At 41.8% G+C, this 13,609-nt stretch overlaps 1 protein-coding gene across 1 annotated transcript in view; it reads right to left on the reverse strand.

Annotated features, from left to right (window-relative positions):
- Positions 1–3,955: 3,955 nt before the first annotated feature.
- Positions 3,956–13,609, reverse strand: part of RBFA (ribosome binding factor A) — a 31,399-nt gene continuing 21,745 nt past the window's right edge. Inside the window, exons 5-7 of the mRNA XM_077270020.1 lie at positions 12,090–12,174; positions 9,747–9,820; positions 3,956–6,050 (exon numbers count right to left, since the gene is read on the reverse strand). Of these exons, the coding sequence (XP_077126135.1) occupies positions 5,696–6,050; positions 9,747–9,820; positions 12,090–12,174 (514 nt within the window). The 3' untranslated portion in view covers positions 3,956–5,695. The remainder of the gene's footprint in view (positions 6,051–9,746; positions 9,821–12,089; positions 12,175–13,609) is intronic.

Consider the following 13,609-nt stretch of genomic DNA (forward strand, 5'->3'; position numbering starts at 1 on the left):
TGAAGCACTTGAAGGGTTAATAAACTTCTTGAATGTGGTTTTGCGCACCTTGAGGGGTGCAGTTTTTAGAATGGTGTCACTTTTGGGTATTTTCTGTTATATTGACCCCCCAAACTCACTTCAAAAGTGAGGTGATCCCTAAAAAAATGGTTTTGTAAATTATGTTGGAAAAATGAGAAATCACTGGTCAACTTTTAACCCTTATAACGTCCTGACAAAAAAATATATATTTCCAAAATTGTACTGATGTAAAGTAGACATGCGGGAAATGTCTAATGCGATATCACTATCTGATATTAGGGCACAAAAATTAAAAGTTTGAAACCTGCAAAATTTTCAACATTTTTGCCAAATTTCAATTTTTTTTCATAAATAAATGCAAGTTATATCAACATTTTTTACCACTAACATGAAGTACAATATGTCATGAAAAAAGAATCTCAGAATCAGTGGGATATGTTGAAGCATTTCAGAGCTATAACCTCATAAAGTGATAGTGGTAAGAATTGTAAAAATTGGCTTGGTCATTAAGTACCAAATTGGCTCTGTCACTAAGGGTATGTGCACACGTTCAGGATTTCTTGCAGAAATTTCCTGAAGAAAACCGGAAATTTTCTGCAAGAAATCCGCATTTTTTTTTTTGCTTTTTTTTCCGTTTTTTTCGCGTTTTTTTAGCATTCTGCAAGCGTAATTAGCTTGCAGAATGCTAAAGTTTTCCAAGCGATCTGTAGCATCGCTTGGAAAACTGACTGACAGGTTGGTCACACTTGTCAAACATAGCGTTTGACAAGTGTGACCAACTTTTTACTATAGATGCAGCTTATGCCGCATCTATAGTAAAAGATAGAATGTTTAAAAATAATAAAAAAAATAAAAAAATGCTTATACTCACCCAGACATCTCCTCACCGGCGTCCGGCTCCTCTTCCTATAGCTGGTCTGTGCGCACAGGACCTTCCGTGACGTCACGGTCACGTGAGCGGTCACATGACCGCTCACGACCAATCACAGGACAGTGACGTCATCGGCAGGTCTTTCGCCGCACACCAGCTACAGGAACCGAACGGCAGCGTGCAGTGGAGGCGGGAAGACATCGAGGGTGAGTATAGGACTGTTTTTTATTTTAATTCTTATTTTTTGACCACTTATATGGTGCCCAGTGCGTGGAGGAGAGTCTCCTCTCCTCCACCCTGGGTACCAACCGCACATAATCTGCTTACTTCCCGCATGGTGTGCACAGCCCCGTGCGGGAAGTAAGCAGATCAATGGACCCCTAGGTGTGCGGAATCCCCTGCAATTCCGCATTTTAATGAACATGTTGCTTTTTTTTCCGCGATGCGATTTTTTCGCGGAAAAAAAGGCTACATTTGCACAAAAAATGCGGAATACACTTAAAATAATAGGAGGCATATGTAAGCGTTTTTTTCGCGTTTTTATCACGTTTTTATAGCGAAAAAACGCTAAAAAAACGCTAAAAATCCTGAACGTGTGCACATGGCCTAAGGGCTTAATAAGGCATGCGTCATGGACTGGAGTAACATTTCTGGTGTAAACAATGTCACAGCTTTCCATTAATTTGTTGGGTGGGCTTTGTCACACCCCATCTCAGACCGACTCCACTAACTTTGTGGGCGGTTCACTTGTTGTCCCCATACTTCAAGTAGATCCTGAGAACAGTTGTGTGTATGACAGTCATATAGCCTCCTGTTTTACTAACGCAGGAGCGGCATATTTTTTCTATCCCTGTTGCATCTTTTATTATAGGTTCCACTGATAAGGAAAAGCACGCAGGGTGTTTTTGCTTTATGTTTTTTTCTGCAGCAAAACCTGATCATCTTGGCAGGAAAGAAGCTGTGCCAAAAACTCTGGTTTAGGTGTGGTTTTTTTTGGTGCGTTTTTCTCATGCTTTTTTTTTCTCTTCGTGCATGCCAATAAAGTTGAGTGCACAAAGAGAAAAAAAACAACTTCCTGTAGATAGAATGAATAGTTGTCAAAAATGAGGGGGGACCCCACGCCGTTTTTTAAATTATTTAATTTAAAAAAAAAAAAAAGCTTGAGAACCCCTCTATTCTTCATAACTAGCCTTGCTGACAGCTTCACCTCTTCTTCCTCAACACCCATTGTCCCCCTGACCATACTAATTAACTCTCGTATGTCTTCATAGGAAAAATAATATTTTTCATTATCCTCTTTGGGGGTAGAAGTGGAGCCCTCATTCTCCCACATATCCTCGGAGTCAGAAGAACGTAATTCACCAGAGTCTGAGTCAGACTCTACCGTCGATAATTTCCTCTTTTTTGGAGGAGGCGGCTGCGGTAATAGGGTATGGGAAAGGGCCGATACCAAGGACTGGACCTCCTGTTCAATAAGGAATTTAATGCGTTCGAACAGACACGCTTGTTCGGTGCGCAACACCTCATCAGTGCAGGGTTGGCAAAGCTTCTTCTTGTATGAGGAAGGAAGCTTTGATGCACACACACCACACTTGCGATCTTCCGCTTTCCTGGAAGTTTTGTCCTTAGGGGCAGGAGCCTTGTCTCCCTAAAAAAGAGAGAGAAGGGGACTGAGTCTAATTGACACCTAGAAGTAAAGGACCTTCGTCCGCTACTCACGGTAGGGCTCGGCAGATGCAGAGAGAGGTCTGTCACCATTCATGGTCTGTCAATCCGTCACAGTCACACACAGACAGACAGTGGGCCTTAATTGGAGGTGAACCCTGACCAGGGTTAAATAACTGACGTCACAGGCGTCCGGAATAGCGTTCTCCTCCTCTCCCAGGTCTGCAGGTGCAGGGGGGGAGGGGGGAACCCAGGCGGGAACGCCCCACGTGGCAGCCGGCTCCACTGTACCAGCAGCGGTGCTGGGCGCGCGTGTGCTCCACGGTGGAACGCACAGGAAGTGAACCAGAAGTTTGGGCGCGTCACTTCCGGTGCGCGCATACTCTGAATCCAGAGCCAAGGAGAGGAAGCCGGGGAGCTGTGGGGGACCCCGGCCGCACGTCACTGCCCCACTTTACCACCGAAGGGGGCGCGGGAGGATCGGGAATGAGGGTCCCGAGTCCATGAGCAAAGATGGAGACGGGAACAACTATGAAGGGAAAAGAGCGTCGCACCCGACCCCAGCTGCCCGGCTAATCGTGAGTTAAACTGGGTGCTCCGATCGCCGGACATGGCAGCACCACAGCAGGACCTCTTCATGCCCCATAGGGGACAGGAAAAACACTGGAGGCTGCAGGAAGAGGAGGATATTTAACCTCTTTTGTGTTTCCTGTCCCCCATTAGGGCGGGGAGACATCCTCCTGTACCGCTGTCATGGAAGGTGACTGGAGAAAGCTGTGATTAAAAATCATGGTTATTCCACAAAATATTGATTTCTGAACTCTTCCAGAGTTAAAACATTAGTATTGTTGTTTCTAAATGATTATGAACTTGTTTTCTTAGCATTATTTGAGGTCTGCCAGCACTGCATTGTTTGCTACTTTGACCATTTCTCATTTTCCGAAAATAAATACAAAATTTAGTGCTTGGAAATTCGAAAACATGTTGTCAGTAGTTTATAGAATAAAAGATCAATTTACATTTTACTCAAAAATATACCTGTAAGGCCAGGGTCACACTTGCAAGAAACTCACGAGTCTCGCATCTCAATACCCGGCACTGCCGCCGGCACTCGGGTCCGGAGTGTGTGGCTGCATGTATTTCTATGCAGCCGCACGCTCCAGTCTGAATGCCGGCGGCAGTGCCGGGTAGTGAGATGCGAGACTCGTGTGAGTTTCTTGCAAGTGTGATACCGGCATAAAGAGAAAAATCAGACAAACTGAAAATTTTGCAGTGATCTCGTAATTTTTGCCAGAGCTGTATATGAACCTCCTACATACCCAGATCTTCAAACACTTGTCTTGGGGAAAGAATTATGCACTTTCATTTCTGAAGTTGGCTTTCAGCAAGACTGATCTCAAATTCTACAATAATTAACAAGTGCTTTATTACTGTACATCAGAAAAATGGACATTGTAAAGACATACAGTTATATGAAAAAGTTTGGGCACTTCTATTAATCTTAAGCTTAATGTTTTATAAAAATTGTTTTTTTTGCAACAGCTATTTCAGTTTCATATATCTAATAACTGTTGGGCACAGTAATGTTTCTGCCTTGAAATGAGGTTTATTGTACTAACAGAAAATGTGCAATCTGCATTCAAACAAAATTTGACAGGTGCATAAGTATGGGCACCCTTATCATTTTCTTGTTTTAAATACTCCTACCTACTTTTTACTGACTTACTAAAGCACTTTTTTGGTTTTGTAACCTCATTGAGCTTTGAACTTTATAGCCAGGTGTATGCAATCATGAGAAAAGCTACTTAAAGTGGCCACTTGCAAGTTGTTCTCCTGTTTGAATCTCCTCTGAAGAGTGGCATCATGGACTCCTCAAAACAACTGTCAAATTATCTGAAAACAAAGATTATTCAACATAGTTGTTCAGGGGAAGGATACAAAAAGCTGTCTCAGAGATTTAACCTGTCAATTTCCACTGTGAGGAACATAGTAAGGAAATGGAAGAACACAGGTACAGTTCTTGTTAAGGCCAGAAGTGGCAGGCCAAGAAAAACATCAGAAAGGCAGAGAAGAAGAATGGTGAGATCAGTCAAGGACAATACTCAGACCACCTCCAGAGAGCTGCAGCATCAACTTGCTGCAGATGGTGTCACTGTGCATCGGTCAACTATACAACGCACTTTGCACAAGGAGAAGCTGTATGGGAGAGTGATGCGAAAGAAGCCGTTTCTGCAAGCACGCCACAAACAGAGTCAGCTGAGGTATGCAAAAGCACATTTGGAGAAGCCAATTTCTTTTTGGAAGAAGGTCCTGTGGACTGATGAAACCAAGATTGAGTTGTTTGGTCATACAAAAAGGCGTTATGCATGGCGGCAAAAAACACAGCATTCCAAGAAAAACACTTGCTACCCACAGTAAAATTTGGTGGAGGTTCCATCACGCTTTGGGGCTGTGTGGCCAATGCCGGCACCGGGAATATTGTTAAAGTTGAGGGACGCATGGATTCCTCTCAGTATCAGCAGATTCTTGACAATAATGTTCATGAATCAGTGACAAAGTTGAAGTTACGCAGGGGATGGATCTTTCAGCAAGACAATGATCCAAAACACCGCTCCAAATCTACTCAGGCATTCATGCAGAGGAACAATTACACTGTTCTGGAATGGCCATCCCAGTCCCCAGACCTGAATATCATTGAACATCTGTGGGATCATTGTGGCTGTCCATGCTCGGCGACCATCAAACTTAACTGAACTGGAATTGTTTTGTAAAGAGGAATGGTCAAAAATACCTTCATCCAGGATCCAGGAACTCATTAAAAGCTACAGGAAGCGACTAGAGGCTGTTATTTTTGCAAAAGGAGGATCTACTAAATATTAATGTCACTTTTCTGGTGAGGTGTCCATACTTATGCACCTGTCAAATTTTGTTTGAATGCAGATTTGCACATTTTCTGTTAGTACAATAAACCTAATTTCAAGGCAGAAACATTACTGTGTCCAACAGTTATTAGATATATGAAACTGAAATAGCTGTTGCAAAAAAAAACAATTTTTATAAAACATTAAGCTTAAGATTAATAGGGGTGCCCAAACTTTTTCATATAACTGTATATATATACACATAGAAATAACATGCTTAATTAATCTTGCTCCCACCATCTTCTTCCTCCTCCAGTTCTGCATCATATTCCACTTGATTGTCAGAGTACAAGTCATGGTCTAACGCCAATAAATAGGTTTGTGGGTCCATGCGACTATGTTCTGCACACCTTTGCCTTTTCATTTTTTTCTTTAGCAGTTTTTGCTTCTTAATCTCAGCCAGCTGTTCCTGTTGTTGCTGTGAGAATTCAGTAGTGACCATTTCTACTTGCTTCTCTTTCATTCTTTTCTTGTACTCTGTAATCTTCTTGTTAAATTCTACATGGTCAATTCCATACACACTACGAGGTGGGGTTGCCAACACTTCAACAACGGATAAAGAATCCAGTTTACTGAAACAAATGAAATATATATCAAATGCAAAAAAAAAAAAAGGAACTTATTTTGTTATTGTCAGCCACTGTACCACAGATCTATTCCACATTGATTTAAGGATCAATTCTCATAATAAGTTAGGGCAACAGCAGGGAATGTATATTCCACATAGATGCACACTCTGTATGATGCTCTCGGTAAGAGACGGACTTAAATAATATGTTCAAATTGATGATAAAGTAATTATATATTTTAACCCCTTAATGAAAAGGTGGCTTTTAATTTGTGTACTTTTATTTTCTTCCTCTTCTAAGAGTCATTACTTAGAAGAATATAGTTTGTAGATACAGCTCACCCCATCCAATATATGCACGAAAAAAGGCCTTTTAATTTTGCAGAATCACAATTTATTTGTGCAATAAGCAACCATCTGGCTAAACGTATAATGTAAAGTACATTTACAATATAAGATTACAGTATTAATTCAGTCTGGAATTACCAAAGTTAAGTTGAAAGCTTTGTGACTTGCAATTACAAGTTTATGGAAAACTAATATTTGTCTCAAAGGTGAACCGAAAAAAATATAGAAATTAAAAATAAGTTAATATGCAGGGACAGAGATTTATAGATATAGCAACTCCTCTCAAAGCCAGAAACAGTCCACTCTGACATAGGTACAGAAAGAAGCACAGAGCATGTACTACTTCACTGACTTGTGACAATGCACCATTAGACTAGTTAATGGTCAGTGGTTGGGTCCTACAACCAACTGCACAATCAGCAATGCCCCAGGGCAGTTGTATGTTGTTTCAAGATACAATGGCCCAGGAATAACCAAAGTATGCTGAAAATATAGTAAGCTGAGAATACTAAAGCTTAAAGGGAACCTGTCAGCTGATACATGCTGCCCAAACCGTGGGCAGCAAGTAACAACCACTGGATGTGCGATCACAGCCATATGAGTTTTACTCTGAAGTGCTGTGGCGTTCTCAGAGAAAACATACTTTTAAATCACCGCTAGGGACCGAGCCGCGCTATTAACTACACTGTGTGCAGAATTATTAGGCAAGTTGTATTTTGACCACATGATACTTTTTATACATATTGTCCTACTCCAAGCTGTTCAGGCTTGAGAGCGAACTACCAATTAAGTAAATCAGGTGATGTGCATCTCTGTAATGATGAGGGGTGTTGTCTAATGACATCAACACCCTATATAAGGTGTGCTTAATTATTAGGCAACTTCCTTTCCTTTGGCAAAATGGGTCAGAAGAGAGATTTGACGGGCTCTGAAAAGTCCAAAATTGTGAGATGTCTTACAGAGGGATGCAGCAGTCTTGAAATTGCCAAACTTTTGAAGCGTGATCACCTAACAATCAAGCGTTTCATGGCAAATAGCCAACAGGGTCTCAAGAAGCGCGTTGGGCAAAAAAGGCGCAAAATAACTGCCCACCAATTGAGGAAAATCAAGCGTGAAGCTGCCAATATGCCATTTGCCATATTTCAGAGCTGCAATGTTACTGGAGTAACAAAAAGCACAAGGCGTGCAATACTCAGGGACATGGCCAAGGTAAGGAAAGCTGAAAATCGACCACCTTTGAACAAGAAACATAAGATAAAATGTCAAGACTGGGCCAAGAAATATCTTAAGACTGACTTTTCAAAGGTTTTATGGACTGATGAAATGAGAGTGACTCTTGATGGGCCAGATGGATGGGCCAGAGGCTAGATCAGTAAAGGGCAATGAGCTCCACTCCGACTCAGACGCCAGCAAGGTGGAGGTGGGGTACTGGTATGGGCCGGTATCATCAAAGATTAACTTATGGGACTTTTTCGGGTTGGGGATGGAGTGAAGGTCAACTCCCAGATCTACTGCCAGTTTCTGGAAGACAACTTCTTCAAGTTGTGGTACAGGAAGAAGTCGGTATCGTTCAAGAAAAACATGATGTTCATGCAGGACAATGCTCCATCACATGCCTACAACTACTCCACAGGGTGGCTGGTCAGTAAAGGTCTCAAAGAAAAAAAAAATAATGACATGGCCCCCTTGTTCACCTGATCTGAACCCCATAGAGAACCTGTGGTCCCTCATAAAATGTGAGATCTAAAGGGAGGGAAAACAGTGCACCTCTCGGAACAGTGTCTGGGAGGCTGCACGCAAAGTTGATCGTAAACAGATCAAGCAACTGACAGAATCTATGGATGGAAGGCTGTTGAGTGTCATCATAAAGAAAGGTGGGTATATTGGTCACTAATTTTTTTTGGTTTTGTTTTTGCATGTCAGAAATGTTTATTTCTAAATTTTGTGCAGTGATATTGGTTTACCTGGTGAAAATAAACAAGTGAGATGGGAATATATTTGGTTTTTATTAAGTTGCCTAATAATTCTACACAGTAATAGTTACCTGCACAAACAGATATCCTCCTAAGATAGCCAAATAAAAAAAAAAAACCACTCCAACTTCCAAAAATATTAAGCTTTGATATTTATGAGTCTTTTGGGTTGATTGAGAACATAGTTGTTGATCAATAATAAAAATAGTCCTCTAAAATACAACTTGCCTAATAATTCTGCACGCAGTGTAGTAGTACAGGCGGTCCCGCAGCAGCTTCTCCCTGGCTGCTGACAATGACTGGCAAGCCACTGCCTATATGCATATGCAAGCAGAGGATTGCCAGATACTGTCAGCAGGTAGGTAGAAGCCGCCAGGGACTCCTGTTTATGACTAGTCAATAGTGCGGCTCAGTCCCCGGTGATTAAAAGTATGTTTTTCTTTGAAACGCCACAGCTTTTCAGATGAAAATATACATGGCTACGGTTGCACAGCCAGGGGCTGATGCATGCTGCCCACGACTCAAGCAGAAAGTGTCAGCCAACAGGTTCCCTTTTAAAGGGTTATTCCTAAAATGAAGTTATCCCCTTTACATAGAATTACTGGGTGTCACACTGGAACCCCTGGAAACCCAACAACAGAGCTCTGCAACGCTGTCTTGAGTGTAGCAAAGGTGCTCGACCCAAGTTCCAATCATTGAGAGTACTCTGCTTTGTCCAGCAGTGTCAAACAATCAAAAGAGCAGAGGTTGAGTATGGGCACCTCCGCTTCATTCAAGATGGTAGTTCTTGGATTCACTGATTGACTTGGTGGTGGGACCCTAAAAGATCAGCAAATTATCTAAAAACGTGCTGACAATCCCTTATCATTCCCCATATTTGGCCGCGTTGAAGTAAAAAACAAAACTTATTCTCATCTCCCATGCCGTTCCAGTGGTGTCGGCACACTCTCTCTAGCAGCTCACAAGAGGTTGTTACGTCAGGCAAGCCCTGCACCAGCTTCACTGTCCGCAGTTTCGGACGTATAAGTAATAAGCAGGAAGAGAGAGTTGCGGCTGGCTGCTCGCTTCCTGTTAATCACTTATACGTCTGCAGACGAGGACAGTGAAGCCGGCTTGCAACACTTAACAACATCACATGTGAGTTGAGGGAGAGCAAGTGCTGGAACAGCGCAGGCACAGGGGGAAAGTAGATTTATTTCATAATTTTTTTTTTTAATGGGGTTAAACATGAGACGTCAGAAGGGGTTGTCCAAGTAGTGGAGAACTCCTTTAAGGGACCATTGTAATTCTTATAAAATAATTTATGAAATAAATCTAAAGACACACGATACAGTTATGACTGAATAAACATTAAAATAATAACGCATTAAAAGTAGTACCTGGGGGTATCATCGCTTTTGCATGTAGAGGCATCATTTTCTCCAAAATCTAGAGTTGACAATAAGTCCTCAATCTACATAAAAAAATAAAAATCAGTATTTCAAATCTGCACTTATGACAGAATGCACATTATAAAATAATATAAAGTATTAGTATGATTATTCGATGAACATTTCATTGAAAAATAGAAAAGTGAATACTGGAGTTTTGGCAGGAAAAATGCTGAGTAAAATGCTGAGTTTTTGACATTTTTTGATGCATGTTCCCCTATTCTTTTAAATGGATGAAAAGCGCTGCAAAAATGCTGAAAGAATTTACAGGTTGCAGTTTTGAAACTGCTTGAAATCTGCAAGGAAAAAATAAGCAGCGTGTGCGTGAGATTTCAGAAATATCATTAATTTTTCTGGTACAGTATAACGCCTTGGACATAAAGTGGAAAGATTCCACGAGTAACATACAGTTGTGTCGTAGAAAAGGCCAGAATTGCATTTTTGTAGTTGCTACACCTCCACAGAAAAAAATCTAAATAAAGTGATCATAACATAATGTAAACCCCAAAGGATACACTCGTTTTTCCATGGTCAAAGCAAATTTTCACACCACTTGGACGGAAAATGGAAAGAAATTAAAGGTCCCAGAAAATCTGATTTTTTTCACAACTAAAATTAAAAAATAAAATAACTAAAAATACAATCTTTGCCGTAATTGTTCTAACCTGGAAAGTCATGCAGCCAGGTACATTTTTACACAATAAATGCTGTAAAAATAAAACAGAGAGAAAAAAAAACAAAATGAAAAAATTAATTAATTAACGGCGCTGTGGAAAACGTGTATAGCGTCTCCTAGAGTCGGATTTTCTCCAGGGTCTCGGCTGCCGGGGGTAGCCGAGACCCCAGAGAACATGATTCGGGTCGGTTTTTACTGACCCCGGTTTTGCGATCACCGTTATTCACCGTATAACGGCGACTGCAAAAAAAAAAAAAAAAGTCTGATGTGCCATTTAATTTCTCTCAACTCTGATGTGATCGCACATCAGAGAAGAGAGAAATACGGTCCCTGATGCCCCCCTGGTTCCTCCCGGTGCTCCTCGGCCCTCCTGCTTTCCCCCATGGGCAAAGCCATCTTTTTCCAGGAAGACAATAGCGGGCGCATGCGCAGTGCGCCCGCCGAGATCTGCCGGCACCCGGCAACAATAGGAAGATTTTTGCTATTGGTTCATTTTGGTCACTGTGATGGGGTCTATCACAGTGATCAAAATAAAAGAAAATAGTAAATAAACCCCCCCATTTATCACCCCTAGTTAGGGAAAAATAGTAAAATAAAAAAATGTATTTATTTCCATTCTCCCATTAGGGTTACAGTTGGGCTAAAGTTAGGGTTAGTTACAGTTGGGATTAGGGTTAGGTTTGGGATTAGGGTTATGGTTAGGGTTGGGATTAGAGGTGTGTTGGGGTTAGGGTTTTGATTAGGGTTATGGTTAGGGTTGGGATTAGGGTTATGATTGAGATTAGGGTTAGGGGTGTGTTGGGGTTAGGGTTGTGATTAGGATTATGATTAGGGTTAGGGGTGTGTTGGTGTTAGGGTTGGAGTTAGAATTGGGGGGTTTCCACTGTTTAGGTACATCAGGGGGTCTCCAAACGCGACATGGCTCCACCATTGATTCCAGACAATTTTGCGTTCAAAAAGACAAATGGTGCTCCCTCCATTCTGAGCTCTGCCGTGCGCCCAAACAGTGGTTTACTCCCACATATGGTACATCAGCGTACTCAGGACAAATTGTACAACAACCTTTGGGGTCCAATTTCTCCTGTTACCCTTGGGTGAATAAAAAATTGGGGGCTAAAAAAATCATTTTTTATTTTCACAGCTCTGCATTATAAACGTCTGTATAGCACTTGGGCATTCAAAGTGCTCACCACATATCTAGATAAGCTCCTTGGGGGGAGGTCTAGTTTCCAAAATGGGGTCACTTGTGGGGGGTTTCTACTGTTTAGGCACCTCAAGGGCTCTGCAAACGCAATATGACGCCCGCAGACCATTCCATCAAAGTCTGCATTCCAAAACATCACTACTTCCCTTCCGAGCTCTGCCGTGCGCCCAAACAGTGGTTCACTCCCACATATGGGGTATCGGCGTACTCAGGAGAAATTGCACAACATCTTTGGTGTTCTAATTTCTCCTGATACAAGATACAACTCGTCCTGCAAAAAATCTAGTCATCATACCATGGAAGAATAGGAAAAGTTCTGGCTCTTGGAGGAAAAAAATGTCCAAAAACTAAAATTTCCTGTGTCCCGAAGTGGTTAAAATTGTTAATCTCCTATACTTAATACATATGGTACCTCTTGTCTTCTAGCACATTCTTGGTCCTTTAAAAACACAATTGTTGGAACATTTCCGAGAACTTGATGAGTTATAAGAAGATGCCTGAAAAACAAAATAAACGTTTTACTTCAGATGCAGAACAGCTTCATTATTAAACTACAACTAAACAGGCCACGGTGGAAATTCACAAAACGAAATGTTTCTAAGGCTACGTTCACATTTGCGTTGTGCGCCGCAGCGTCGGCGCCGCAACGCACAACGCAAACAAAAACGTAGCAAAACGCATGCACAACGCTGCGTTTTGCGCCGCATGCGTCCTTTTTTTCATTGATTTTGGACGCAGCAAAAATGCAACTTGCTGCGTCCTCTGCGCCCGGACGCGGGCGCCGCAGGGATGCATGCGGCGCAAAACGCAAGTGCGACGCATGTCCATGCGCCCCCATGTTAAATATAGGGGCGCATGACGCATGCGGCGACGCTGCGGCGCCCGACCGCAAATGTGAACGTAGCCTAAGGGAATTATGCTCTTCAGAAACTAAAGCAGCTCTGTGATTAGATACTATGTGCAACAAAGTTTCTTTTTGAAGCATTTTCATAAATTTGCCCTCTATGTGTTAGCACAGTTTCATGACCTTGAGACAATAAAGTACAGTACATACAGGTCCATCCTTAAAAGCTTCACCAGATACAGTGGGGAAAATAAGTATTTGATACACTGTTGATTTTGCTAGTTTTTCCACATACAAACAATGGAGAGGTCTGTAATTTGTATTGTAGGTACAATTCAACTGTGAGAGACAGAATCTAAAAATGAAAACCATAAAATCACATTGTATGATTTTTAAATACCGGTAATTAAATTGCATTTTATTGTATGAAATAAGTATTTGATCATCTACCAAGCAGCAAGAATTTTGGCTCTCACAGACTTGTTAGTTTTTCTGTAAGAAGCCCTCATACAGGTAATGAGTGCAGAGTATTTATTGAACCTGTTTGAACTCGTTACTTTATAAAAGACACCTGTCAACTCACTCAATCAATCACACTCCAACCTCTCCACCATGGCCAAGACCAAAGAGCCGTCTAAGGACACCAGGGACAAAATTGTAGATGTGCACAAGGCTGGGATGGGCTACGGGACAATCTGCAAGCAGCTTGGTGAGAAGGCAACAACTGTTGGCACAATTATTAGAAAATGGAAGTAACACAAGATGACTGTCAATCTTCCTCGGTCTGGTGCTCCAGGCAAGATCTTACCTTGTGGTGTAAGGATGATTCAGAGAAAGGTCAGGAATCAGCCCAGAACTTCATATGAGAATCTAGTCAATGAACTGAAGAGAGCTGGGACTACGGTCTCAAACATTACCTTTAGCAACACACACTCCTGTCATGGATTATAATATTGCAGGGCACTCAAGGTCCCACTGCTCACACCAGCACATGTCCAGGCCCATTTGAAGTTCCCCAATGACCATCTGGATGATCCAGAGGAGGCATGGAAGAAAGTCTTGTGGTTAGAGGAGACCAAAAATAGAAC

Source organism: Ranitomeya variabilis, chromosome 6 (genome assembly GCF_051348905.1).
Source record: "Ranitomeya variabilis isolate aRanVar5 chromosome 6, aRanVar5.hap1, whole genome shotgun sequence".
NCBI lineage: Eukaryota > Metazoa > Chordata > Amphibia > Anura > Dendrobatidae > Ranitomeya > Ranitomeya variabilis.